At 44.7% G+C, this 26,657-nt stretch overlaps 1 protein-coding gene and 1 long non-coding RNA gene across 2 annotated transcripts in view; one reads left to right on the plus strand and one right to left on the minus strand.

Annotated features, from left to right (window-relative positions):
• Nucleotides 1-26,657, plus strand: part of LOC145504747 (NBPF family member NBPF20-like) — a 532,650-nt gene that overhangs the window by 444,019 nt on the left and 61,974 nt on the right. The window contains exons 118-141 of the mRNA XM_081486053.1: nucleotides 301-352; nucleotides 1,237-1,451; nucleotides 2,682-2,733; nucleotides 3,376-3,551; nucleotides 4,804-4,855; nucleotides 5,740-5,954; nucleotides 7,185-7,236; nucleotides 7,879-8,054; nucleotides 9,307-9,358; nucleotides 10,243-10,457; nucleotides 11,688-11,739; nucleotides 12,382-12,557; nucleotides 13,810-13,861; nucleotides 14,746-14,960; nucleotides 16,191-16,242; nucleotides 16,885-17,060; nucleotides 18,313-18,364; nucleotides 19,249-19,463; nucleotides 20,694-20,745; nucleotides 21,388-21,563; nucleotides 22,816-22,867; nucleotides 23,752-23,966; nucleotides 25,197-25,248; nucleotides 25,891-26,066. Of these exons, the coding sequence (XP_081342179.1) occupies nucleotides 301-352; nucleotides 1,237-1,451; nucleotides 2,682-2,733; nucleotides 3,376-3,551; nucleotides 4,804-4,855; nucleotides 5,740-5,954; nucleotides 7,185-7,236; nucleotides 7,879-8,054; nucleotides 9,307-9,358; nucleotides 10,243-10,457; nucleotides 11,688-11,739; nucleotides 12,382-12,557; nucleotides 13,810-13,861; nucleotides 14,746-14,960; nucleotides 16,191-16,242; nucleotides 16,885-17,060; nucleotides 18,313-18,364; nucleotides 19,249-19,463; nucleotides 20,694-20,745; nucleotides 21,388-21,563; nucleotides 22,816-22,867; nucleotides 23,752-23,966; nucleotides 25,197-25,248; nucleotides 25,891-26,066 (2,970 nt within the window). The remainder of the gene's footprint in view (nucleotides 1-300; nucleotides 353-1,236; nucleotides 1,452-2,681; nucleotides 2,734-3,375; nucleotides 3,552-4,803; nucleotides 4,856-5,739; nucleotides 5,955-7,184; nucleotides 7,237-7,878; nucleotides 8,055-9,306; nucleotides 9,359-10,242; nucleotides 10,458-11,687; nucleotides 11,740-12,381; nucleotides 12,558-13,809; nucleotides 13,862-14,745; nucleotides 14,961-16,190; nucleotides 16,243-16,884; nucleotides 17,061-18,312; nucleotides 18,365-19,248; nucleotides 19,464-20,693; nucleotides 20,746-21,387; nucleotides 21,564-22,815; nucleotides 22,868-23,751; nucleotides 23,967-25,196; nucleotides 25,249-25,890; nucleotides 26,067-26,657) is intronic.
• Nucleotides 1-26,657, minus strand: part of LOC145504770 (uncharacterized) — a 119,092-nt gene that overhangs the window by 43,292 nt on the left and 49,143 nt on the right. The gene's annotated exons all lie outside the window — the stretch shown is intronic.

Genomic DNA, 26,657 nt, shown 5'->3' on the forward strand with positions numbered 1-26,657 from the left:
GAAAATAACTCAGCTCATTTTCTAGCATCTCTGTGGAAAATACATTTTTAAGTGCTTCTACAGACTCAGAACGAAGGCTGTTGGGAGAGATACCAGATCAAGCAGCAAATTTCCTCGATGGGTCTGGAAGCAGTCCAGTCTAATTCTCATACGACTTAAGTGTCCTAGAATATCTTTGCTAAAGAATTATGTTCTTGCAATTAGAATATTAAGGTCCCTGTTGTATATGTGTTTCCTGAGTAGATATGTGTGAGATCTGATTTGCTTCTCATGACCTGCTGTCTCTGAATTTCCTACTAGACAATGAAAACGATCACAAGCAAGTGAGTGGACAAGAGCTCTCATTTCCCAGGTAATTTGAAAATCTGTGGGCTGTGAATGTCAGTGGTGACAGCAGGAGACCTCAGATCCAGAGAAAAATAGAAAGTACTCTATGTAACTCTCTCATCTATTCATGCAGCAGCAAGTGTCTCTTTAGTAGTGTTGTCTATTTATGTTTCACAAGTTTGTGCGTTTCAGTTTTTCAATCCTTCAAGTTTAGTAATGTACAGTGAGTTGTCCCAGGTGAAATAACTAAACCTGGGAGTTCCTGTATTCGTGTGTTTTCTCCTGAGTGGTTAAAGTAGGGTGAGAGCCTATGGGTCTTACACTGGCTTGGCATCAGCATGTTGGTAAATATTTGATTTCAAGGGAGGAAAATCGAACGATATTCATATTACAACAAAATATTGAAAAAAATAGTTCTTGAAGGCAGAATATCTAGTCTATACCTCCTTTTTCTCCAACTCTGAAAAACTGATCTTGAAGCTATATTTGTGCCAAGAAATATTTTAAAATTGAATGGAATAGAGTCCAAACTCAAACACATCTTTAACTTCTTAAAAGCTGTGTTCACTTGGACACAGGATATCCAGATCAATACAATCTGTGCAGAAAAGTCTGAACCACTGTCCCTGCCTTCTGTGTGTGCTGGGGGTGGTGACGTTAGCATGTAGGGAAAATTCCATCTCCTCCTTCAACCGCTGGTTGTGTGCCCAGTGCCCAGAGAACCTGCTGTCTCTCTCCTACCCCATGGCACCCACACTCCACTCCACATCAGGAGGAGTTACTTCCCTCCTTAAGGGGACTGCCCTTTTGCTTTCTGTGAGCAAACTCAATGCCTGTCATGAAAACCAGCCAGATAGCTTGGGGTCGAATCCTCTTAATTTTCTGTCATCCCTTCTCCACCTGACACAGCGTGAACTTGCTGGATGTTGAAAAGAAGGTGGTGTTCCAGCAATCCCAAGATGAATGTGTTTCAGTACCTTCCACTCTCCAGGAAGGTTCTGCCTGCAACCAGCCTTCCAGTGATGGAAAATTTGCATTTGATGAAGAGAATGTGGAGTCTGCCATGGATGGAGCCTGTGGTTGCTCTCATGCTGAAGAGGATGAAATTTCGACTGGTCTCCCAGGTAGTCTTCGATATATCTGTTAGTCTACTCTGGGAGAATGATCCCGTTTGATAGACCCTATGCTTCCATACTGAAGCCTGATTTGAACCAGACTCTATAGTTGCATTTAAAATGAGACATTCTATGAATGAACTTTTCTAAGTTCCCTGTCATGGTTGTCCCTGGGGTAAACCACTCTACCCAAGGTGGTCCAGCCAGACTCACATGAACCTTAGCAATTGTGGCACAGGAGGTACAAAGGCTTCCTAATTTTGAATGAACCTCTTATCTCACAGGAAATGCTTTAATTGTCATTTCTGGGTAATGTCCCTGCGTTCCTACACCTGTCCAAGGCTTTTTGCAGTCTTGTTTATTTCTTTGGAGATGTCACGACTTTCGTTCACGTCTGTCAACCCATAGCCTCTCTCTTTTCCTTGGACTTATCTTGTTCGAAGTTTCTGATAGCAGAAGGTAATGCGCACTGTCATTTTTTGGTATGTTTCTCTGAGGTAACGGAAAAGGCAATGGGAACCCACTCCAGTACTCTTGCCTGGAAAATCCCATGGATGGAGTAGCCTGGTAGGCTCCATGGGGTCGCGAAGTCCATGGGGACACGACTGTGCGACTTCACTTTCACTTTTCACTTTCATGCATTGAGAAGGAAATGGCAACCCCCTCCAGTGTCTTGCCTGGAGAATCCCAGCGACGGGGGATCCTGGTGGTCTGCCGTCTATGAGGTCGCACAGACGGACACGACTGAAGCGACTTAGCAGCAGCAGCAGCAGCTCTGAGGGAAGACAGGGCCCTGGAACTTCCCAACCTGATGAATGGCCTCTGTTTGCAGCTTTGAGATTCATTTGACTTGATGGTGTGTGGATTCCACTCCCATTTAATCTCAGTGTGAAATCACTTATCCCATTAATAAACAACATTTCAGATGAAAAAAGCCTGAGTATTATAGCAGGCTGAGGATATAATTAAGTTGTTCCCCAGGAACTGTGGGGAAAAGGATATATTTAGCTGTTTGCACAGACTGGGGATCAGGATACTCTGCCGATGACATATCATATCAAGGAAATTTGTCCAATGGCTCAAGAAGGAAACCCAGTGCCTTCTTCTGAGGCTCATTCTAGGGCCTCCTGGATTATTTCTGTCTCAATAGCCTGTTACCACATTCTGAAGATAGGCACAGGATTGGGCGTTTTGGAAAGGCATTTGCCTGACATAACTCTTCTGTTAATTTCTTTGCAGAAAACCAGAATGGTCACGATGACCTGAAAGGAGCAGCGGTTGTGGCCCCGAGGTAATTTTGAATATCTGTGGGCTCCTGTACAGTGATAACCTCTGCAGACCTCTGATGCGGGGAAAGACAGAAAGTGCTGAATATATTGTGTCGTCAGTTTTGCCCACCACTATTATTCTTTTTCATAATGTTCTCTGCTTTCACTGTGGTACTTATATTGTTTCCAATTTCTTATTTACTGGTCAAGTTTCAAACCCAAGTCAGTCGACCCAGGTGAACTAAGTCAGAGTGATTTTTTTGCACTCAATTTTTATATCAGGTGTGGTTTCTAGAGTGAGATGCATATCTGCTATATGTTTGGTGTTAGCATGCTGGCATGTGTGTCATAGTAATGTCAATGCCATGTAAGTGGAAGTGTGAAAGCCACTACTCCGTGTCCCTGTATGTGAGGCGTGACTGTACCATCACAGAGAAATCTGTCTGTTCATCAGCCTGTTATTTGGTCAGACCACTGAGCACCTACTGCTTTTTCTCTCTTCCGCCCCTGTAAAACCACGCTGTGTCTCACACACAAAACAGAGTTTTCTCCCTGTCATGGATCAGACCCTTGGCTTCACCACTCAAACATTCCATCAAAACCAGATAGGACTGTACAGTTTCTGATAAGTCTTGGCTTAGTCTTTTGCCGTCCCTCCCCACCAGGTTCAACAGACAGCTGCCACAGATGATAGAGAATGGAGTCCCACAGGACTCTCTAGATGAACACTACCTGACTTACTCAGTTCTTCCTGACCTGTCAGACTCCTTCTGGCCTTATCGGAGCAATGCCATCTTCTCACCTGAGGACGTGGATGTGTCTTATGCTCGGGATGTAACCAGTGAGTATTTTCTTGTGATAGAACTCCACCTATATGCCCAGGTAGACTCTGTACGCTTCGTACTCCCCACCTCTGCGGTGCTGAGGTTTGTCATCCCTGTTGGAAGCGCTGTAGACAGTGATTTGGATGAGACTCTGTGGTAGAGTTTTAAGTACAGACATCAGGTGGGTCAGGGAGCTCTCATTCATTTTTTGGCTCCGGGCTTGTCTCTGTCACCCTGACCCCAGTATCAGGCATTTGACACAAAGCACTTGTGACAACTCTCAACCACCTCAGCTGGAAATCCACAGGAGGTGTCTGTCAGAACTCGTTTGGAGCCAGTGTGTTGTTCCCCGCAATGAGTTAAATTTTTGTCAATGTTCGTGGCCTCTCCAGAAGTGATGACAGACTTGCCTCTTTATAAGGAGAGGTGATTTCCATCATGTGTTTTACTGCGCTCAGCCCCAGTCTCCCTTTTCTCGATGTTGGCAGGTCTTAGCTAAGATGGTATCTGACACCAAGACAGACACAACTGTCCCATTGCCTTGCTTGGATGTTTCCATGAAGTAAGGCTGGGCTCTGGCAGTTCCTGCAGCTTCAAATGGTCATGGTTTCTGTGTAGCACCAAAGATTCTTTTTGATTTGAAGGTTAATAGATTTCACTGGGCTTCCCTGGTGGCTCAGATGGTAAAGAATCTGCCCGCAATGCAGGAGACCCAGGTTCAATCCCTGTATCATGAAGATCCTCTGGACAAGAGAATGGCACCCACTCTAGTATTCTTGGGTGGAGAATTCAATGGACAGAGAGGAGCCTGGTGGGCTATAGTCCATGCGGTCACAAAGAGACCGCCACTACTGAGCGGCTAACGCTTTCACAATTCACCCATCACTCTAGTCTCAAGTATAAATTCCTCTAAACCATCAACAACCACATAGTCTGATGGGACCAAGCAGCACTATAGAAATAATTCTAGAAAATAACTCAGCTCATTTTCTAGCATCTCTGTGGAAAATACATTTTTAAGTGCTTCTACAGACTCAGAACGAAGGCTGTTGGGAGAGATACCAGATCAATCAGCAAATTTCCTCGATGGGTCTGGAAGCAGTCCAGTCTAATTCTCATACGACTTAAGTGTCCTAGAATATCTTTGCTAAAGAATTATGTTCTTACAATTAGAATATTAAGGTCCCTGTTGTATATGTGTTTCCTGAGTAGATATGTGTGAGATCTGATTTGCTTCTTATGACCTGCTGTCTCTGAATTTCCTACTAGACAATGAAAACGATCACAAGCAAGTGAGTGGACAAGAGCTCTCATTTCCCAGGTAATTTGAAAATCTGTGGGCTGTGAATGTCAGTGGTGACAGCAGGAGACCTCAGATCCAGAGAAAAATAGAAAGTACTCTATGTAACTCTTTCATCTATTCATGCAGCAGCAAGTATCTCTTTAGTAGTGTTGTCTATTTATGTTTCACAAGTTTGTGCGTTTCAGTTTTTCAATCCTTCAAGTTTAGTAATGTACAGTGAGTTGTCCCAGGTGAAATAACTAAACCTGGGAGTTCCTGTATTCGTGTGTTTTCTCCTGAGTGGGTAAAGTAGGGTGAGAGCCTATGGGTCTTACACTGGTTTGGCATCAGCATGTTGGTAAATATTTGATTTCAAGGGAGGAAAATCGAACGATATTCATATTACAACAAAATATTGAAAAAAATAGTTCTTGAAGGCAGAATATCTAGTCTATACCTCCTTTTTCTCCAACTCTGAAAAACTGATCTTGAAGCTATATTTGTGCCAAGAAATATTTTAAAATTGAATGGAATAGAGTCCAAACTCAAACACATCTTTAACTTCTTAAAAGCTGTGTTCACTTGGACACAGGATATCCAGATCAATACAATCTGTGCAGAAAAGTCTGAACCACTGTCCCTGCCTTCTGTGTGTGCTGGGGGTGGTGACGTTAGCATGTAGGGAAAATTCCATCTCCTCCTTCAACCGCTGGTTGTGTGCCCAGTGCCCAGAGAACCTGCTGTCTCTCTCCTACCCCATGGCACCCACACTCCACTCCACATCAGGAGGAGTTACTTCCCTCCTTAAGGCGACTGCTCTTTTGCTTTCTGTGAGCAAACTCAATGCCTGTCATGAAAACCAGCCAGATAGCTTGGGGTCGAATCCTCTTAATTTTCTGTCATCCCTTCTCCACCTGACACAGCGTGAACTTGCTGGATGTTGAAAAGAAGGTGGTGTTCCAGCAATCCCAAGATGAATGTGTTTCAGTACCTTCCACTCTCCAGGAAGGTTCTGCCTGCAACCAGCCTTCCAGTGATGGAAAATTTGCATTTGATGAAGAGAATGTGGAGTCTGCCATGGATGGAGCCTGTGGTTGCTCTCATGCTGAAGAGGATGAAATTTCGACTGGTCTCCCAGGTAGTCTTCGATATATCTGTTAGTCTACTCTGGGAGAATGATCCCGTTTGATAGACCCTATGCTTCCATACTGAAGCCTGATTTGAACCAGACTCTATAGTTGCATTTAAAATGAGACATTCTATGAATGAACTTTTCTAAGTTCCCTGTCATGGTTGTCCCTGGGGTAAACCACTCTACCCAAGGTGGTCCAGCCAGACTCACATGAACCTTAGCAATTGTGGCACAGGAGGTACAAAGGCTTCCTAATTTTGAATGAACCTCTTATCTCACAGGAAATGCTTTAATTGTCATTTCTGGGTAATGTCCCTGCGTTCCTACACCTGTCCAAGGCTTTTTGCAGTCTTGTTTATTTCTTTGGAGGTGTCACGACTTTCGTTCACGTCTGTCAACCCATAGCCTCTCTCTTTTCCTTGGACTTATCTTGTTCGAAGTTTCTGATAGCAGAAGGTAATGCGCACTGTCATTTTTTGGTATGTTTCTCTGAGGTAACGGAAAAGGCAATGGGAACCCACTCCAGTACTCTTGCCTGGAAAATCCCATGGATGGAGTAGCCTGGTAGGCTCCATGGGGTCGCGAAGTCCATGGGGACACGACTGTGCGACTTCACTTTCACTTTTCACTTTCATGCATTGAGAAGGAAATGGCAACCCCCTCCAGTGTCTTGCCTGGAGAATCCCAGCGACGGGGGATCCTGGTGGTCTGCCGTCTATGAGGTCGCACAGACGGACACGACTGAAGCGACTTAGCAGCAGCAGCAGCAGCTCTGAGGGAAGACAGGGCCCTGGAACTTCCCAACCTGATGAATGGCCTCTGTTTGCAGCTTTGAGATTCATTTGACTTGATGGTGTGTGGATTCCACTCCCATTTAATCTCAGTGTGAAATCACTTATCCCATTAATAAACAACATTTCAGATGAAAAAAGCCTGAGTATTATAGCAGGCTGAGGATATAATTAAGTTGTTCCCCAGGAACTGTGGGGAAAAGGATATATTTAGCTGTTTGCACAGACTGGGGATCAGGATACTCTGCCGATGACATATCATATCAAGGAAATTTGTCCAATGGCTCAAGAAGGAAACCCAGTGCCTTCTTCTGAGGCTCATTCTAGGGCCTCCTGGATTATTTCTGTCTCAATAGCCTGTTACCACATTCTGAAGATAGGCACAGGATTGGGCGTTTTGGAAAGGCATTTGCCTGACATAACTCTTCTGTTAATTTCTTTGCAGAAAACCAGAATGGTCACGATGACCTGAAAGGAGCAGCGGTTGTGGCCCCGAGGTAATTTTGAATATCTGTGGGCTCCTGTACAGTGATAACCTCTGCAGACCTCTGATGCGGGGAAAGACAGAAAGTGCTGAATATATTGTGTCGTCAGTTTTGCCCACCACTATTATTCTTTTTCATAATGTTCTCTGCTTTCACTGTGGTACTTATATTGTTTCCAATTTCTTATTTACTGGTCAAGTTTCAAACCCAAGTCAGTCGACCCAGGTGAACTAAGTCAGAGTGATTTTTTTGCACTCAATTTTTATATCAGGTGTGGTTTCTAGAGTGAGATGCATATCTGCTATATGTTTGGTGTTAGCATGCTGGCATGTGTGTCATAGTAATGTCAATGCCATGTAAGTGGAAGTGTGAAAGCCACTACTCCGTGTCCCTGTATGTGAGGCGTGACTGTACCATCACAGAGAAATCTGTCTGTTCATCAGCCTGTTATTTGGTCAGACCACTGAGCACCTACTGCTTTTTCTCTCTTCTGCCCCTGTAAAACCACGCTGTGTCTCACACACAAAACAGAGTTTTCTCCCTGTCATGGATCAGACCCTTGGCTTCACCACTCAAACATTCCATCAAAACCAGATAGGACTGTACAGTTTCTGATAAGTCTTGGCTTAGTCTTTTGCCGTCCCTCCCCACCAGGTTCAACAGACAGCTGCCACAGATGATAGAGAATGGAGTCCCACAGGACTCTCTAGATGAACACTACCTGACTTACTCAGTTCTTCCTGACCTGTCAGACTCCTTCTGGCCTTATCGGAGCAATGCCATCTTCTCACCTGAGGACGTGGATGTGTCTTATGCTCGGGATGTAACCAGTGAGTATTTTCTTGTGATAGAACTCCACCTATATGCCCAGGTAGACTCTGTACGCTTCGTACTCCCCACCTCTGCGGTGCTGAGGTTTGTCATCCCTGTTGGAAGCGCTGTAGACAGTGATTTGGATGAGACTCTGTGGTAGAGTTTTAAGTACAGACATCAGGTGGGTCAGGGAGCTCTCATTCATTTTTTGGCTCCGGGCTTGTCTCTGTCACCCTGACCCCAGTATCAGGCATTTGACACAAAGCACTTGTGACAACTCTCAACCACCTCAGCTGGAAATCCACAGGAGGTGTCTGTCAGAACTCGTTTGGAGCCAGTGTGTTGTTCCCCGCAATGAGTTAAATTTTTGTCAATGTTCGTGGCCTCTCCAGAAGTGATGACAGACTTGCCTCTTTATAAGGAGAGGTGATTTCCATCATGTGTTTTACTGCGCTCAGCCCCAGTCTCCCTTTTCTCGATGTTGGCAGGTCTTAGCTAAGATGGTATCTGACACCAAGACAGACACAACTGTCCCATTGCCTTGCTTGGATGTTTCCATGAAGTAAGGCTGGGCTCTGGCAGTTCCTGCAGCTTCAAATGGTCATGGTTTCTGTGTAGCACCAAAGATTCTTTTTGATTTGAAGGTTAATAGATTTCACTGGGCTTCCCTGGTGGCTCAGATGGTAAAGAATCTGCCCGCAATGCAGGAGACCCAGGTTCAATCCCTGTATCATGAAGATCCTCTGGACAAGAGAATGGCACCCACTCTAGTATTCTTGGGTGGAGAATTCAATGGACAGAGAGGAGCCTGGTGGGCTATAGTCCATGCGGTCACAAAGAGACCGCCACTACTGAGCGGCTAACGCTTTCACAATTCACCCATCACTCTAGTCTCAAGTATAAATTCCTCTAAACCATCAACAACCACATAGTCTGATGGGACCAAGCAGCACTATAGAAATAATTCTAGAAAATAACTCAGCTCATTTTCTAGCATCTCTGTGGAAAATACATTTTTAAGTGCTTCTACAGACTCAGAACGAAGGCTGTTGGGAGAGATACCAGATCAATCAGCAAATTTCCTCGATGGGTCTGGAAGCAGTCCAGTCTAATTCTCATACGACTTAAGTGTCCTAGAATATCTTTGCTAAAGAATTATGTTCTTACAATTAGAATATTAAGGTCCCTGTTGTATATGTGTTTCCTGAGTAGATATGTGTGAGATCTGATTTGCTTCTTATGACCTGCTGTCTCTGAATTTCCTACTAGACAATGAAAACGATCACAAGCAAGTGAGTGGACAAGAGCTCTCATTTCCCAGGTAATTTGAAAATCTGTGGGCTGTGAATGTCAGTGGTGACAGCAGGAGACCTCAGATCCAGAGAAAAATAGAAAGTACTCTATGTAACTCTTTCATCTATTCATGCAGCAGCAAGTATCTCTTTAGTAGTGTTGTCTATTTATGTTTCACAAGTTTGTGCGTTTCAGTTTTTCAATCCTTCAAGTTTAGTAATGTACAGTGAGTTGTCCCAGGTGAAATAACTAAACCTGGGAGTTCCTGTATTCGTGTGTTTTCTCCTGAGTGGGTAAAGTAGGGTGAGAGCCTATGGGTCTTACACTGGTTTGGCATCAGCATGTTGGTAAATATTTGATTTCAAGGGAGGAAAATCGAACGATATTCATATTACAACAAAATATTGAAAAAAATAGTTCTTGAAGGCAGAATATCTAGTCTATACCTCCTTTTTCTCCAACTCTGAAAAACTGATCTTGAAGCTATATTTGTGCCAAGAAATATTTTAAAATTGAATGGAATAGAGTCCAAACTCAAACACATCTTTAACTTCTTAAAAGCTGTGTTCACTTGGACACAGGATATCCAGATCAATACAATCTGTGCAGAAAAGTCTGAACCACTGTCCCTGCCTTCTGTGTGTGCTGGGGGTGGTGACGTTAGCATGTAGGGAAAATTCCATCTCCTCCTTCAACCGCTGGTTGTGTGCCCAGTGCCCAGAGAACCTGCTGTCTCTCTCCTACCCCATGGCACCCACACTCCACTCCACATCAGGAGGAGTTACTTCCCTCCTTAAGGCGACTGCTCTTTTGCTTTCTGTGAGCAAACTCAATGCCTGTCATGAAAACCAGCCAGATAGCTTGGGGTCGAATCCTCTTAATTTTCTGTCATCCCTTCTCCACCTGACACAGCGTGAACTTGCTGGATGTTGAAAAGAAGGTGGTGTTCCAGCAATCCCAAGATGAATGTGTTTCAGTACCTTCCACTCTCCAGGAAGGTTCTGCCTGCAACCAGCCTTCCAGTGATGGAAAATTTGCATTTGATGAAGAGAATGTGGAGTCTGCCATGGATGGAGCCTGTGGTTGCTCTCATGCTGAAGAGGATGAAATTTCGACTGGTCTCCCAGGTAGTCTTCGATATATCTGTTAGTCTACTCTGGGAGAATGATCCCGTTTGATAGACCCTATGCTTCCATACTGAAGCCTGATTTGAACCAGACTCTATAGTTGCATTTAAAATGAGACATTCTATGAATGAACTTTTCTAAGTTCCCTGTCATGGTTGTCCCTGGGGTAAACCACTCTACCCAAGGTGGTCCAGCCAGACTCACATGAACCTTAGCAATTGTGGCACAGGAGGTACAAAGGCTTCCTAATTTTGAATGAACCTCTTATCTCACAGGAAATGCTTTAATTGTCATTTCTGGGTAATGTCCCTGCGTTCCTACACCTGTCCAAGGCTTTTTGCAGTCTTGTTTATTTCTTTGGAGGTGTCACGACTTTCGTTCACGTCTGTCAACCCATAGCCTCTCTCTTTTCCTTGGACTTATCTTGTTCGAAGTTTCTGATAGCAGAAGGTAATGCGCACTGTCATTTTTTGGTATGTTTCTCTGAGGTAACGGAAAAGGCAATGGGAACCCACTCCAGTACTCTTGCCTGGAAAATCCCATGGATGGAGTAGCCTGGTAGGCTCCATGGGGTCGCGAAGTCCATGGGGACACGACTGTGCGACTTCACTTTCACTTTTCACTTTCATGCGTTGAGAAGGAAATGGCAACCCCCTCCAGTGTCTTGCCTGGAGAATCCCAGCGACGGGGGATCCTGGTGGTCTGCCGTCTATGAGGTCGCACAGACGGACACGACTGAAGCGACTTAGCAGCAGCAGCAGCAGCTCTGAGGGAAGACAGGGCCCTGGAACTTCCCAACCTGATGAATGGCCTCTGTTTGCAGCTTTGAGATTCATTTGACTTGATGGTGTGTGGATTCCACTCCCATTTAATCTCAGTGTGAAATCACTTATCCCATTAATAAACAACATTTCAGATGAAAAAAGCCTGAGTATTATAGCAGGCTGAGGATATAATTAAGTTGTTCCCCAGGAACTGTGGGGAAAAGGATATATTTAGCTGTTTGCACAGACTGGGGATCAGGATACTCTGCCGATGACATATCATATCAAGGAAATTTGTCCAATGGCTCAAGAAGGAAACCCAGTGCCTTCTTCTGAGGCTCATTCTAGGGCCTCCTGGATTATTTCTGTCTCAATAGCCTGTTACCACATTCTGAAGATAGGCACAGGATTGGGCGTTTTGGAAAGGCATTTGCCTGACATAACTCTTCTGTTAATTTCTTTGCAGAAAACCAGAATGGTCACGATGACCTGAAAGGAGCAGCGGTTGTGGCCCCGAGGTAATTTTGAATATCTGTGGGCTCCTGTACAGTGATAACCTCTGCAGACCTCTGATGCGGGGAAAGACAGAAAGTGCTGAATATATTGTGTCGTCAGTTTTGCCCACCACTATTATTCTTTTTCATAATGTTCTCTGCTTTCACTGTGGTACTTATATTGTTTCCAATTTCTTATTTACTGGTCAAGTTTCAAACCCAAGTCAGTCGACCCAGGTGAACTAAGTCAGAGTGATTTTTTTGCACTCAATTTTTATATCAGGTGTGGTTTCTAGAGTGAGATGCATATCTGCTATATGTTTGGTGTTAGCATGCTGGCATGTGTGTCATAGTAATGTCAATGCCATGTAAGTGGAAGTGTGAAAGCCACTACTCCGTGTCCCTGTATGTGAGGCGTGACTGTACCATCACAGAGAAATCTGTCTGTTCATCAGCCTGTTATTTGGTCAGACCACTGAGCACCTACTGCTTTTTCTCTCTTCTGCCCCTGTAAAACCACGCTGTGTCTCACACACAAAACAGAGTTTTCTCCCTGTCATGGATCAGACCCTTGGCTTCACCACTCAAACATTCCATCAAAACCAGATAGGACTGTACAGTTTCTGATAAGTCTTGGCTTAGTCTTTTGCCGTCCCTCCCCACCAGGTTCAACAGACAGCTGCCACAGATGATAGAGAATGGAGTCCCACAGGACTCTCTAGATGAACACTACCTGACTTACTCAGTTCTTCCTGACCTGTCAGACTCCTTCTGGCCTTATCGGAGCAATGCCATCTTCTCACCTGAGGACGTGGATGTGTCTTATGCTCGGGATGTAACCAGTGAGTATTTTCTTGTGATAGAACTCCACCTATATGCCCAGGTAGACTCTGTACGCTTCGTACTCCCCACCTCTGCGGTGCTGAGGTTTGTCATCCCTGTTGGAAGCGCTGTAGACAGTGATTTGGATGAGACTCTGTGGTAGAGTTTTAAGTACAGACATCAGGTGGGTCAGGGAGCTCTCATTCATTTTTTGGCTCCGGGCTTGTCTCTGTCACCCTGACCCCAGTATCAGGCATTTGACACAAAGCACTTGTGACAACTCTCAACCACCTCAGCTGGAAATCCACAGGAGGTGTCTGTCAGAACTCGTTTGGAGCCAGTGTGTTGTTCCCCGCAATGAGTTAAATTTTTGTCAATGTTCGTGGCCTCTCCAGAAGTGATGACAGACTTGCCTCTTTATAAGGAGAGGTGATTTCCATCATGTGTTTTACTGCGCTCAGCCCCAGTCTCCCTTTTCTCGATGTTGGCAGGTCTTAGCTAAGATGGTATCTGACACCAAGACAGACACAACTGTCCCATTGCCTTGCTTGGATGTTTCCATGAAGTAAGGCTGGGCTCTGGCAGTTCCTCCAGCTTCAAATGGTCATGGTTTCTGTGTAGCACCAAAGATTCTTTTTGATTTGAAGGTTAATAGATTTCACTGGGCTTCCCTGGTGGCTCAGATGGTAAAGAATCTGCCCGCAATGCAGGAGACCCAGGTTCAATCCCTGTATCATGAAGATCCTCTGGACAAGAGAATGGCACCCACTCTAGTATTCTTGGGTGGAGAATTCAATGGACAGAGAGGAGCCTGGTGGGCTATAGTCCATGCGGTCACAAAGAGACCGCCACTACTGAGCGGCTAACGCTTTCACAATTCACCCATCACTCTAGTCTCAAGTATAAATTCCTCTAAACCATCAACAACCACATAGTCTGATGGGACCAAGCAGCACTATAGAAATAATTCTAGAAAATAACTCAGCTCATTTTCTAGCATCTCTGTGGAAAATACATTTTTAAGTGCTTCTACAGACTCAGAACGAAGGCTGTTGGGAGAGATACCAGATCAATCAGCAAATTTCCTCGATGGGTCTGGAAGCAGTCCAGTCTAATTCTCATACGACTTAAGTGTCCTAGAATATCTTTGCTAAAGAATTATGTTCTTACAATTAGAATATTAAGGTCCCTGTTGTATATGTGTTTCCTGAGTAGATATGTGTGAGATCTGATTTGCTTCTTATGACCTGCTGTCTCTGAATTTCCTACTAGACAATGAAAACGATCACAAGCAAGTGAGTGGACAAGAGCTCTCATTTCCCAGGTAATTTGAAAATCTGTGGGCTGTGAATGTCAGTGGTGACAGCAGGAGACCTCAGATCCAGAGAAAAATAGAAAGTACTCTATGTAACTCTTTCATCTATTCATGCAGCAGCAAGTATCTCTTTAGTAGTGTTGTCTATTTATGTTTCACAAGTTTGTGCGTTTCAGTTTTTCAATCCTTCAAGTTTAGTAATGTACAGTGAGTTGTCCCAGGTGAAATAACTAAACCTGGGAGTTCCTGTATTCGTGTGTTTTCTCCTGAGTGGGTAAAGTAGGGTGAGAGCCTATGGGTCTTACACTGGTTTGGCATCAGCATGTTGGTAAATATTTGATTTCAAGGGAGGAAAATCGAACGATATTCATATTACAACAAAATATTGAAAAAAATAGTTCTTGAAGGCAGAATATCTAGTCTATACCTCCTTTTTCTCCAACTCTGAAAAACTGATCTTGAAGCTATATTTGTGCCAAGAAATATTTTAAAATTGAATGGAATAGAGTCCAAACTCAAACACATCTTTAACTTCTTAAAAGCTGTGTTCACTTGGACACAGGATATCCAGATCAATACAATCTGTGCAGAAAAGTCTGAACCACTGTCCCTGCCTTCTGTGTGTGCTGGGGGTGGTGACGTTAGCATGTAGGGAAAATTCCATCTCCTCCTTCAACCGCTGGTTGTGTGCCCAGTGCCCAGAGAACCTGCTGTCTCTCTCCTACCCCATGGCACCCACACTCCACTCCACATCAGGAGGAGTTACTTCCCTCCTTAAGGCGACTGCTCTTTTGCTTTCTGTGAGCAAACTCAATGCCTGTCATGAAAACCAGCCAGATAGCTTGGGGTCGAATCCTCTTAATTTTCTGTCATCCCTTCTCCACCTGACACAGCGTGAACTTGCTGGATGTTGAAAAGAAGGTGGTGTTCCAGCAATCCCAAGATGAATGTGTTTCAGTACCTTCCACTCTCCAGGAAGGTTCTGCCTGCAACCAGCCTTCCAGTGATGGAAAATTTGCATTTGATGAAGAGAATGTGGAGTCTGCCATGGATGGAGCCTGTGGTTGCTCTCATGCTGAAGAGGATGAAATTTCGACTGGTCTCCCAGGTAGTCTTCGATATATCTGTTAGTCTACTCTGGGAGAATGATCCCGTTTGATAGACCCTATGCTTCCATACTGAAGCCTGATTTGAACCAGACTCTATAGTTGCATTTAAAATGAGACATTCTATGAATGAACTTTTCTAAGTTCCCTGTCATGGTTGTCCCTGGGGTAAACCACTCTACCCAAGGTGGTCCAGCCAGACTCACATGAACCTTAGCAATTGTGGCACAGGAGGTACAAAGGCTTCCTAATTTTGAATGAACCTCTTATCTCACAGGAAATGCTTTAATTGTCATTTCTGGGTAATGTCCCTGCGTTCCTACACCTGTCCAAGGCTTTTTGCAGTCTTGTTTATTTCTTTGGAGGTGTCACGACTTTCGTTCACGTCTGTCAACCCATAGCCTCTCTCTTTTCCTTGGACTTATCTTGTTCGAAGTTTCTGATAGCAGAAGGTAATGCGCACTGTCATTTTTTGGTATGTTTCTCTGAGGTAACGGAAAAGGCAATGGGAACCCACTCCAGTACTCTTGCCTGGAAAATCCCATGGATGGAGTAGCCTGGTAGGCTCCATGGGGTCGCGAAGTCCATGGGGACACGACTGTGCGACTTCACTTTCACTTTTCACTTTCATGCATTGAGAAGGAAATGGCAACCCCCTCCAGTGTCTTGCCTGGAGAATCCCAGCGACGGGGGATCCTGGTGGTCTGCCGTCTATGAGGTCGCACAGACGGACACGACTGAAGCGACTTAGCAGCAGCAGCAGCAGCTCTGAGGGAAGACAGGGCCCTGGAACTTCCCAACCTGATGAATGGCCTCTGTTTGCAGCTTTGAGATTCATTTGACTTGATGGTGTGTGGATTCCACTCCCATTTAATCTCAGTGTGAAATCACTTATCCCATTAATAAACAACATTTCAGATGAAAAAAGCCTGAGTATTATAGCAGGCTGAGGATATAATTAAGTTGTTCCCCAGGAACTGTGGGGAAAAGGATATATTTAGCTGTTTGCACAGACTGGGGATCAGGATACTCTGCCGATGACATATCATATCAAGGAAATTTGTCCAATGGCTCAAGAAGGAAACCCAGTGCCTTCTTCTGAGGCTCATTCTAGGGCCTCCTGGATTATTTCTGTCTCAATAGCCTGTTACCACATTCTGAAGATAGGCACAGGATTGGGCGTTTTGGAAAGGCATTTGCCTGACATAACTCTTCTGTTAATTTCTTTGCAGAAAACCAGAATGGTCACGATGACCTGAAAGGAGCAGCGGTTGTGGCCCCGAGGTAATTTTGAATATCTGTGGGCTCCTGTACAGTGATAACCTCTGCAGACCTCTGATGCGGGGAAAGACAGAAAGTGCTGAATATATTGTGTCGTCAGTTTTGCCCACCACTATTATTCTTTTTCATAATGTTCTCTGCTTTCACTGTGGTACTTATATTGTTTCCAATTTCTTATTTACTGGTCAAGTTTCAAACCCAAGTCAGTCGACCCAGGTGAACTAAGTCAGAGTGATTTTTTTGCACTCAATTTTTATATCAGGTGTGGTTTCTAGAGTGAGATGCATATCTGCTATATGTTTGGTGTTAGCATGCTGGCATGTGTGTCATAGTAATGTCAATGCCATGTAAGTGGAAGTGTGAAAGCCACTACTCCGTGTCCCTGTATGTGAGGCGTGACTGTACCATCACAGAGAAATCTGTCTGTTCATCAGCCTGTTATTTGGTCAGACCACTGAGCACCTACTGCTTTTTCTCTCTTCTGCCCCTGTAAAACCACGCTGTGTCTCACACACAAAACAGAGTTTTCTCCCTGTCATGGATCAGACCCTTGGCTTCACCACTCAAACATTCCATCAAAACCAGATAGGACTGTACAGTTTCTGATAAGTCTTGGCTTAGTCTTTTGCCGTCCCTCCCCACCAGGTTCAACAGACAGCTGCCACAGATGATAGAGAATGGAGTCCCACAGGACTCTCTAGATGAACACTACCTGACTTACTCAGTTCTTCCTGACCTGTCAGACTCCTTCTGGCCTTATCGGAGCAATGCCATCTTCTCACCTGAGGACGTGGATGTGTCTTATGCTCGGGATGTAACCAGTGAGTATTTTCTTGTGATAGAACTCCACCTATATGCCCAGGTAGACTCTGTACGCTTCGTACTCCCCACCTCTGCGGTGCTGAGGTTTGTCATCCCTGTTGGAAGCGCTGTAGACAGTGATTTGGATGAGACTCTGTGGTAGAGTTTTAAGTACAGACATCAGGTGGGTCAGGGAGCTCTCATTCATTTTTTGGCTCCGGGCTTGTCTCTGTCACCCTGACCCCAGTATCAGGCATTTGACACAAAGCACTTGTGACAACTCTCAACCACCTCAGCTGGAAATCCACAGGAGGTGTCTGTCAGAACTCGTTTGGAGCCAGTGTGTTGTTCCCCGCAATGAGTTAAATTTTTGTCAATGTTCGTGGCCTCTCCAGAAGTGATGACAGACTTGCCTCTTTATAAGGAGAGGTGATTTCCATCATGTGTTTTACTGCGCTCAGCCCCAGTCTCCCTTTTCTCGATGTTGGCAGGTCTTAGCTAAGATGGTATCTGACACCAAGACAGACACAACTGTCCCATTGCCTTGCTTGGATGTTTCCATGAAGTAAGGCTGGGCTCTGGCAGTTCCTCCAGCTTCAAATGGTCATGGTTTCTGTGTAGCACCAAAGATTCTTTTTGATTTGAAGGTTAATAGATTTCACTGGGCTTCCCTGGTGGCTCAGATGGTAAAGAATCTGCCCGCAATGCAGGAGACCCAGGTTCAATCCCTGTATCATGAAGATCCTCTGGACAAGAGAATGGCACCCACTCTAGTATTCTTGGGTGGAGAATTCAATGGACAGAGAGGAGCCTGGTGGGCTATAGTCCATGCGGTCACAAAGAGACCGCCACTACTGAGCGGCTAACGCTTTCACAATTCACCCATCACTCTAGTCTCAAGTATAAATTCCTCTAAACCATCAACAACCACATAGTCTGATGGGACCAAGCAGCACTATAGAAATAATTCTAGAAAATAACTCAGCTCATTTTCTAGCATCTCTGTGGAAAATACATTTTTAAGTGCTTCTACAGACTCAGAACGAAGGCTGTTGGGAGAGATACCAGATCAATCAGCAAATTTCCTCGATGGGTCTGGAAGCAGTCCAGTCTAATTCTCATACGACTTAAGTGTCCTAGAATATCTTTGCTAAAGAATTATGTTCTTACAATTAGAATATTAAGGTCCCTGTTGTATATGTGTTTCCTGAGTAGATATGTGTGAGATCTGATTTGCTTCTTATGACCTGCTGTCTCTGAATTTCCTACTAGACAATGAAAACGATCACAAGCAAGTGAGTGGACAAGAGCTCTCATTTCCCAGGTAATTTGAAAATCTGTGGGCTGTGAATGTCAGTGGTGACAGCAGGAGACCTCAGATCCAGAGAAAAATAGAAAGTACTCTATGTAACTCTTTCATCTATTCATGCAGCAGCAAGTATCTCTTTAGTAGTGTTGTCTATTTATGTTTCACAAGTTTGTGCGTTTCAGTTTTTCAATCCTTCAAGTTTAGTAATGTACAGTGAGTTGTCCCAGGTGAAATAACTAAACCTGGGAGTTCCTGTATTCGTGTGTTTTCTCCTGAGTGGGTAAAGTAGGGTGAGAGCCTATGGGTCTTACACTGGTTTGGCATCAGCATGTTGGTAAATATTTGATTTCAAGGGAGGAAAATCGAACGATATTCATATTACAACAAAATATTGAAAAAAATAGTTCTTGAAGGCAGAATATCTAGTCTATACCTCCTTTTTCTCCAACTCTGAAAAACTGATCTTGAAGCTATATTTGTGCCAAGAAATATTTTAAAATTGAATGGAATAGAGTCCAAACTCAAACACATCTTTAACTTCTTAAAAGCTGTGTTCACTTGGACACAGGATATCCAGATCAATACAATCTGTGCAGAAAAGTCTGAACCACTGTCCCTGCCTTCTGTGTGTGCTGGGGGTGGTGACGTTAGCATGTAGGGAAAATTCCATCTCCTCCTTCAACCGCTGGTTGTGTGCCCAGTGCCCAGAGAACCTGCTGTCTCTCTCCTACCCCATGGCACCCACACTCCACTCCACATCAGGAGGAGTTACTTCCCTCCTTAAGGCGACTGCTCTTTTGCTTTCTGTGAGCAAACTCAATGCCTGTCATGAAAACCAGCCAGATAGCTTGGGGTCGAATCCTCTTAATTTTCTGTCATCCCTTCTCCACCTGACACAGCGTGAACTTGCTGGATGTTGAAAAGAAGGTGGTGTTCCAGCAATCCCAAGATGAATGTGTTTCAGTACCTTCCACTCTCCAGGAAGGTTCTGCCTGCAACCAGCCTTCCAGTGATGGAAAATTTGCATTTGATGAAGAGAATGTGGAGTCTGCCATGGATGGAGCCTGTGGTTGCTCTCATGCTGAAGAGGATGAAATTTCGACTGGTCTCCCAGGTAGTCTTCGATATATCTGTTAGTCTACTCTGGGAGAATGATCCCGTTTGATAGACCCTATGCTTCCATACTGAAGCCTGATTTGAACCAGACTCTATAGTTGCATTTAAAATGAGACATTCTATGAATGAACTTTTCTAAGTTCCCTGTCATGGTTGTCCCTGGGGTAAACCACTCTACCCAAGGTGGTCCAGCCAGACTCACATGAACCTTAGCAATTGTGGCACAGGAGGTACAAAGGCTTCCTAATTTTGAATGAACCTCTTATCTCACAGGAAATGCTTTAATTGTCATTTCTGGGTAATGTCCCTGCGTTCCTACACCTGTCCAAGGCTTTTTGCAGTCTTGTTTATTTCTTTGGAGGTGTCACGACTTTCGTTCACGTCTGTCAACCCATAGCCTCTCTCTTTTCCTTGGACTTATCTTGTTCGAAGTTTCTGATAGCAGAAGGTAATGCGCACTGTCATTTTTTGGTATGTTTCTCTGAGGTAACGGAAAAGGCAATGGGAACCCACTCCAGTACTCTTGCCTGGAAAATCCCATGGATGGAGTAGCCTGGTAGGCTCCATGGGGTCGCGAAGTCCATGGGGACACGACTGTGCGACTTCACTTTCACTTTTCACTTTCATGCATTGAGAAGGAAATGGCAACCCCCTCCAGTGTCTTGCCTGGAGAATCCCAGCGACGGGGGATCCTGGTGGTCTGCCGTCTATGAGGTCGCACAGACGGACACGACTGAAGCGACTTAGCAGCAGCAGCAGCAGCTCTGAGGGAAGACAGGGCCCTGGAACTTCCCAACCTGATGAATGGCCTCTGTTTGCAGCTTTGAGATTCATTTGACTTGATGGTGTGTGGATTCCACTCCCATTTAATCTCAGTGTGAAATCACTTATCCCATTAATAAACAACATTTCAGATGAAAAAAGCCTGAGTATTATAGCAGGCTGAGGATATAATTAAGTTGTTCCCCAGGAACTGTGGGGAAAAGGATATATTTAGCTGTTTGCACAGACTGGGGATCAGGATACTCTGCCGATGACATATCATATCAAGGAAATTTGTCCAATGGCTCAAGAAGGAAACCCAGTGCCTTCTTCTGAGGCTCATTCTAGGGCCTCCTGGATTATTTCTGTCTCAATAGCCTGTTACCACATTCTGAAGATAGGCACAGGATTGGGCGTTTTGGAAAGGCATTTGCCTGACATAACTCTTCTGTTAATTTCTTTGCAGAAAACCAGAATGGTCACGATGACCTGAAAGGAGCAGCGGTTGTGGCCCCGAGGTAATTTTGAATATCTGTGGGCTCCTGTACAGTGATAACCTCTGCAGACCTCTGATGCGGGGAAAGACAGAAAGTGCTGAATATATTGTGTCGTCAGTTTTGCCCACCACTATTATTCTTTTTCATAATGTTCTCTGCTTTCACTGTGGTACTTATATTGTTTCCAATTTCTTATTTACTGGTCAAGTTTCAAACCCAAGTCAGTCGACCCAGGTGAACTAAGTCAGAGTGATTTTTTTGCACTCAATTTTTATATCAGGTGTGGTTTCTAGAGTGAGATGCATATCTGCTATATGTTTGGTGTTAGCATGCTGGCATGTGTGTCATAGTAATGTCAATGCCATGTAAGTGGAAGTGTGAAAGCCACTACTCCGTGTCCCTGTATGTGAGGCGTGACTGTACCATCACAGAGAAATCTGTCTGTTCATCAGCCTGTTATTTGGTCAGACCACTGAGCACCTACTGCTTTTTCTCTCTTCTGCCCCTGTAAAACCACGCTGTGTCTCACACACAAAACAGAGTTTTCTCCCTGTCATGGATCAGACCCTTGGCTTCACCACTCAAACATTCCATCAAAACCAGATAGGACTGTACAGTTTCTGATAAGTCTTGGCTTAGTCTTTTGCCGTCCCTCCCCACCAGGTTCAACAGACAGCTGCCACAGATGATAGAGAATGGAGTCCCACAGGACTCTCTAGATGAACACTACCTGACTTACTCAGTTCTTCCTGACCTGTCAGACTCCTTCTGGCCTTATCGGAGCAATGCCATCTTCTCACCTGAGGACGTGGATGTGTCTTATGCTCGGGATGTAACCAGTGAGTATTTTCTTGTGATAGAACTCCACCTATATGCCCAGGTAGACTCTGTACGCTTCGTACTCCCCACCTCTGCGGTGCTGAGGTTTGTCATCCCTGTTGGAAGCGCTGTAGACAGTGATTTGGATGAGACTCTGTGGTAGAGTTTTAAGTACAGACATCAGGTGGGTCAGGGAGCTCTCATTCATTTTTTGGCTCCGGGCTTGTCTCTGTCACCCTGACCCCAGTATCAGGCATTTGACACAAAGCACTTGTGACAACTCTCAACCACCTCAGCTGGAAATCCACAGGAGGTGTCTGTCAGAACTCGTTTGGAGCCAGTGTGTTGTTCCCCGCAATGAGTTAAATTTTTGTCAATGTTCGTGGCCTCTCCAGAAGTGATGACAGACTTGCCTCTTTATAAGGAGAGGTGATTTCCATCATGTGTTTTACTGCGCTCAGCCCCAGTCTCCCTTTTCTCGATGTTGGCAGGTCTTAGCTAAGATGGTATCTGACACCAAGACAGACACAACTGTCCCATTGCCTTGCTTGGATGTTTCCATGAAGTAAGGCTGGGCTCTGGCAGTTCCTCCAGCTTCAAATGGTCATGGTTTCTGTGTAGCACCAAAGATTCTTTTTGATTTGAAGGTTAATAGATTTCACTGGGCTTCCCTGGTGGCTCAGATGGTAAAGAATCTGCCCGCAATGCAGGAGACCCAGGTTCAATCCCTGTATCATGAAGATCCTCTGGACAAGAGAATGGCACCCACTCTAGTATTCTTGGGTGGAGAATTCAATGGACAGAGAGGAGCCTGGTGGGCTATAGTCCATGCGGTCACAAAGAGACCGCCACTACTGAGCGGCTAACGCTTTCACAATTCACCCATCACTCTAGTCTCAAGTATAAATTCCTCTAAACCATCAACAACCACATAGTCTGATGGGACCAAGCAGCACTATAGAAATAATTCTAGAAAATAACTCAGCTCATTTTCTAGCATCTCTGTGGAAAATACATTTTTAAGTGCTTCTACAGACTCAGAACGAAGGCTGTTGGGAGAGATACCAGATCAATCAGCAAATTTCCTCGATGGGTCTGGAAGCAGTCCAGTCTAATTCTCATACGACTTAAGTGTCCTAGAATATCTTTGCTAAAGAATTATGTTCTTACAATTAGAATATTAAGGTCCCTGTTGTATATGTGTTTCCTGAGTAGATATGTGTGAGATCTGATTTGCTTCTTATGACCTGCTGTCTCTGAATTTCCTACTAGACAATGAAAACGATCACAAGCAAGTGAGTGGACAAGAGCTCTCATTTCCCAGGTAATTTGAAAATCTGTGGGCTGTGAATGTCAGTGGTGACAGCAGGAGACCTCAGATCCAGAGAAAAATAGAAAGTACTCTATGTAACTCTTTCATCTATTCATGCAGCAGCAAGTATCTCTTTAGTAGTGTTGTCTATTTATGTTTCACAAGTTTGTGCGTTTCAGTTTTTCAATCCTTCAAGTTTAGTAATGTACAGTGAGTTGTCCCAGGTGAAATAACTAAACCTGGGAGTTCCTGTATTCGTGTGTTTTCTCCTGAGTGGGTAAAGTAGGGTGAGAGCCTATGGGTCTTACACTGGTTTGGCATCAGCATGTTGGTAAATATTTGATTTCAAGGGAGGAAAATCGAACGATATTCATATTACAACAAAATATTGAAAAAAATAGTTCTTGAAGGCAGAATATCTAGTCTATACCTCCTTTTTCTCCAACTCTGAAAAACTGATCTTGAAGCTATATTTGTGCCAAGAAATATTTTAAAATTGAATGGAATAGAGTCCAAACTCAAACACATCTTTAACTTCTTAAAAGCTGTGTTCACTTGGACACAGGATATCCAGATCAATACAATCTGTGCAGAAAAGTCTGAACCACTGTCCCTGCCTTCTGTGTGTGCTGGGGGTGGTGACGTTAGCATGTAGGGAAAATTCCATCTCCTCCTTCAACCGCTGGTTGTGTGCCCAGTGCCCAGAGAACCTGCTGTCTCTCTCCTACCCCATGGCACCCACACTCCACTCCACATCAGGAGGAGTTACTTCCCTCCTTAAGGCGACTGCTCTTTTGCTTTCTGTGAGCAAACTCAATGCCTGTCATGAAAACCAGCCAGATAGCTTGGGGTCGAATCCTCTTAATTTTCTGTCATCCCTTCTCCACCTGACACAGCGTGAACTTGCTGGATGTTGAAAAGAAGGTGGTGTTCCAGCAATCCCAAGATGAATGTGTTTCAGTACCTTCCACTCTCCAGGAAGGTTCTGCCTGCAACCAGCCTTCCAGTGATGGAAAATTTGCATTTGATGAAGAGAATGTGGAGTCTGCCATGGATGGAGCCTGTGGTTGCTCTCATGCTGAAGAGGATGAAATTTCGACTGGTCTCCCAGGTAGTCTTCGATATATCTGTTAGTCTACTCTGGGAGAATGATCCCGTTTGATAGACCCTATGCTTCCATACTGAAGCCTGATTTGAACCAGACTCTATAGTTGCATTTAAAATGAGACATTCTATGAATGAACTTTTCTAAGTTCCCTGTCATGGTTGTCCCTGGGGTAAACCACTCTACCCAAGGTGGTCCAGCCAGACTCACATGAACCTTAGCAATTGTGGCACAGGAGGTACAAAGGCTTCCTAATTTTGAATGAACCTCTTATCTCACAGGAAATGCTTTAATTGTCATTTCTGGGTAATGTCCCTGCGTTCCTACACCTGTCCAAGGCTTTTTGCAGTCTTGTTTATTTCTTTGGAGGTGTCACGACTTTCGTTCACGTCTGTCAACCCATAGCCTCTCTCTTTTCCTTGGACTTATCTTGTTCGAAGTTTCTGATAGCAGAAGGTAATGCGCACTGTCATTTTTTGGTATGTTTCTCTGAGGTAACGGAAAAGGCAATGGGAACCCACTCCAGTACTCTTGCCTGGAAAATCCCATGGATGGAGTAGCCTGGTAGGCTCCATGGGGTCGCGAAGTCCATGGGGACACGACTGTGCGACTTCACTTTCACTTTTCACTTTCATGCATTGAGAAGGAAATGGCAACCCCCTCCAGTGTCTTGCCTGGAGAATCCCAGCGACGGGGGATCCTGGTGGTCTGCCGTCTATGAGGTCGCACAGACGGACACGACTGAAGCGACTTAGCAGCAGCAGCAGCAGCTCTGAGGGAAGACAGGGCCCTGGAACTTCCCAACCTGATGAATGGCCTCTGTTTGCAGCTTTGAGATTCATTTGACTTGATGGTGTGTGGATTCCACTCCCATTTAATCTCAGTGTGAAATCACTTATCCCATTAATAAACAACATTTCAGATGAAAAAAGCCTGAGTATTATAGCAGGCTGAGGATATAATTAAGTTGTTCCCCAGGAACTGTGGGGAAAAGGATATATTTAGCTGTTTGCACAGACTGGGGATCAGGATACTCTGCCGATGACATATCATATCAAGGAAATTTGTCCAATGGCTCAAGAAGGAAACCCAGTGCCTTCTTCTGAGGCTCATTCTAGGGCCTCCTGGATTATTTCTGTCTCAATAGCCTGTTACCACATTCTGAAGATAGGCACAGGATTGGGCGTTTTGGAAAGGCATTTGCCTGACATAACTCTTCTGTTAATTTCTTTGCAGAAAACCAGAATGGTCACGATGACCTGAAAGGAGCAGCGGTTGTGGCCCCGAGGTAATTTTGAATATCTGTGGGCTCCTGTACAGTGATAACCTCTGCAGACCTCTGATGCGGGGAAAGACAGAAAGTGCTGAATATATTGTGTCGTCAGTTTTGCCCACCACTATTATTCTTTTTCATAATGTTCTCTGCTTTCACTGTGGTACTTATATTGTTTCCAATTTCTTATTTACTGGTCAAGTTTCAAACCCAAGTCAGTCGACCCAGGTGAACTAAGTCAGAGTGATTTTTTTGCACTCAATTTTTATATCAGGTGTGGTTTCTAGAGTGAGATGCATATCTGCTATATGTTTGGTGTTAGCATGCTGGCATGTGTGTCATAGTAATGTCAATGCCATGTAAGTGGAAGTGTGAAAGCCACTACTCCGTGTCCCTGTATGTGAGGCGTGACTGTACCATCACAGAGAAATCTGTCTGTTCATCAGCCTGTTATTTGGTCAGACCACTGAGCACCTACTGCTTTTTCTCTCTTCTGCCCCTGTAAAACCACGCTGTGTCTCACACACAAAACAGAGTTTTCTCCCTGTCATGGATCAGACCCTTGGCTTCACCACTCAAACATTCCATCAAAACCAGATAGGACTGTACAGTTTCTGATAAGTCTTGGCTTAGTCTTTTGCCGTCCCTCCCCACCAGGTTCAACAGACAGCTGCCACAGATGATAGAGAATGGAGTCCCACAGGACTCTCTAGATGAACACTACCTGACTTACTCAGTTCTTCCTGACCTGTCAGACTCCTTCTGGCCTTATCGGAGCAATGCCATCTTCTCACCTGAGGACGTGGATGTGTCTTATGCTCGGGATGTAACCAGTGAGTATTTTCTTGTGATAGAACTCCACCTATATGCCCAGGTAGACTCTGTACGCTTCGTACTCCCCACCTCTGCGGTGCTGAGGTTTGTCATCCCTGTTGGAAGCGCTGTAGACAGTGATTTGGATGAGACTCTGTGGTAGAGTTTTAAGTACAGACATCAGGTGGGTCAGGGAGCTCTCATTCATTTTTTGGCTCCGGGCTTGTCTCTGTCACCCTGACCCCAGTATCAGGCATTTGACACAAAGCACTTGTGACAACTCTCAACCACCTCAGCTGGAAATCCACAGGAGGTGTCTGTCAGAACTCGTTTGGAGCCAGTGTGTTGTTCCCCGCAATGAGTTAAATTTTTGTCAATGTTCGTGGCCTCTCCAGAAGTGATGACAGACTTGCCTCTTTATAAGGAGAGGTGATTTCCATCATGTGTTTTACTGCGCTCAGCCCCAGTCTCCCTTTTCTCGATGTTGGCAGGTCTTAGCTAAGATGGTATCTGACACCAAGACAGACACAACTGTCCCATTGCCTTGCTTGGATGTTTCCATGAAGTAAGGCTGGGCTCTGGCAGTTCCTCCAGCTTCAAATGGTCATGGT

The sequence above is a fragment of the Giraffa tippelskirchi genome, chromosome 5 (genome assembly GCF_054371585.1).
Source record: "Giraffa tippelskirchi isolate mGirTip1 chromosome 5, T2T-mGirTip1v1.2.pri, whole genome shotgun sequence".
NCBI lineage: Eukaryota > Metazoa > Chordata > Mammalia > Artiodactyla > Giraffidae > Giraffa > Giraffa tippelskirchi.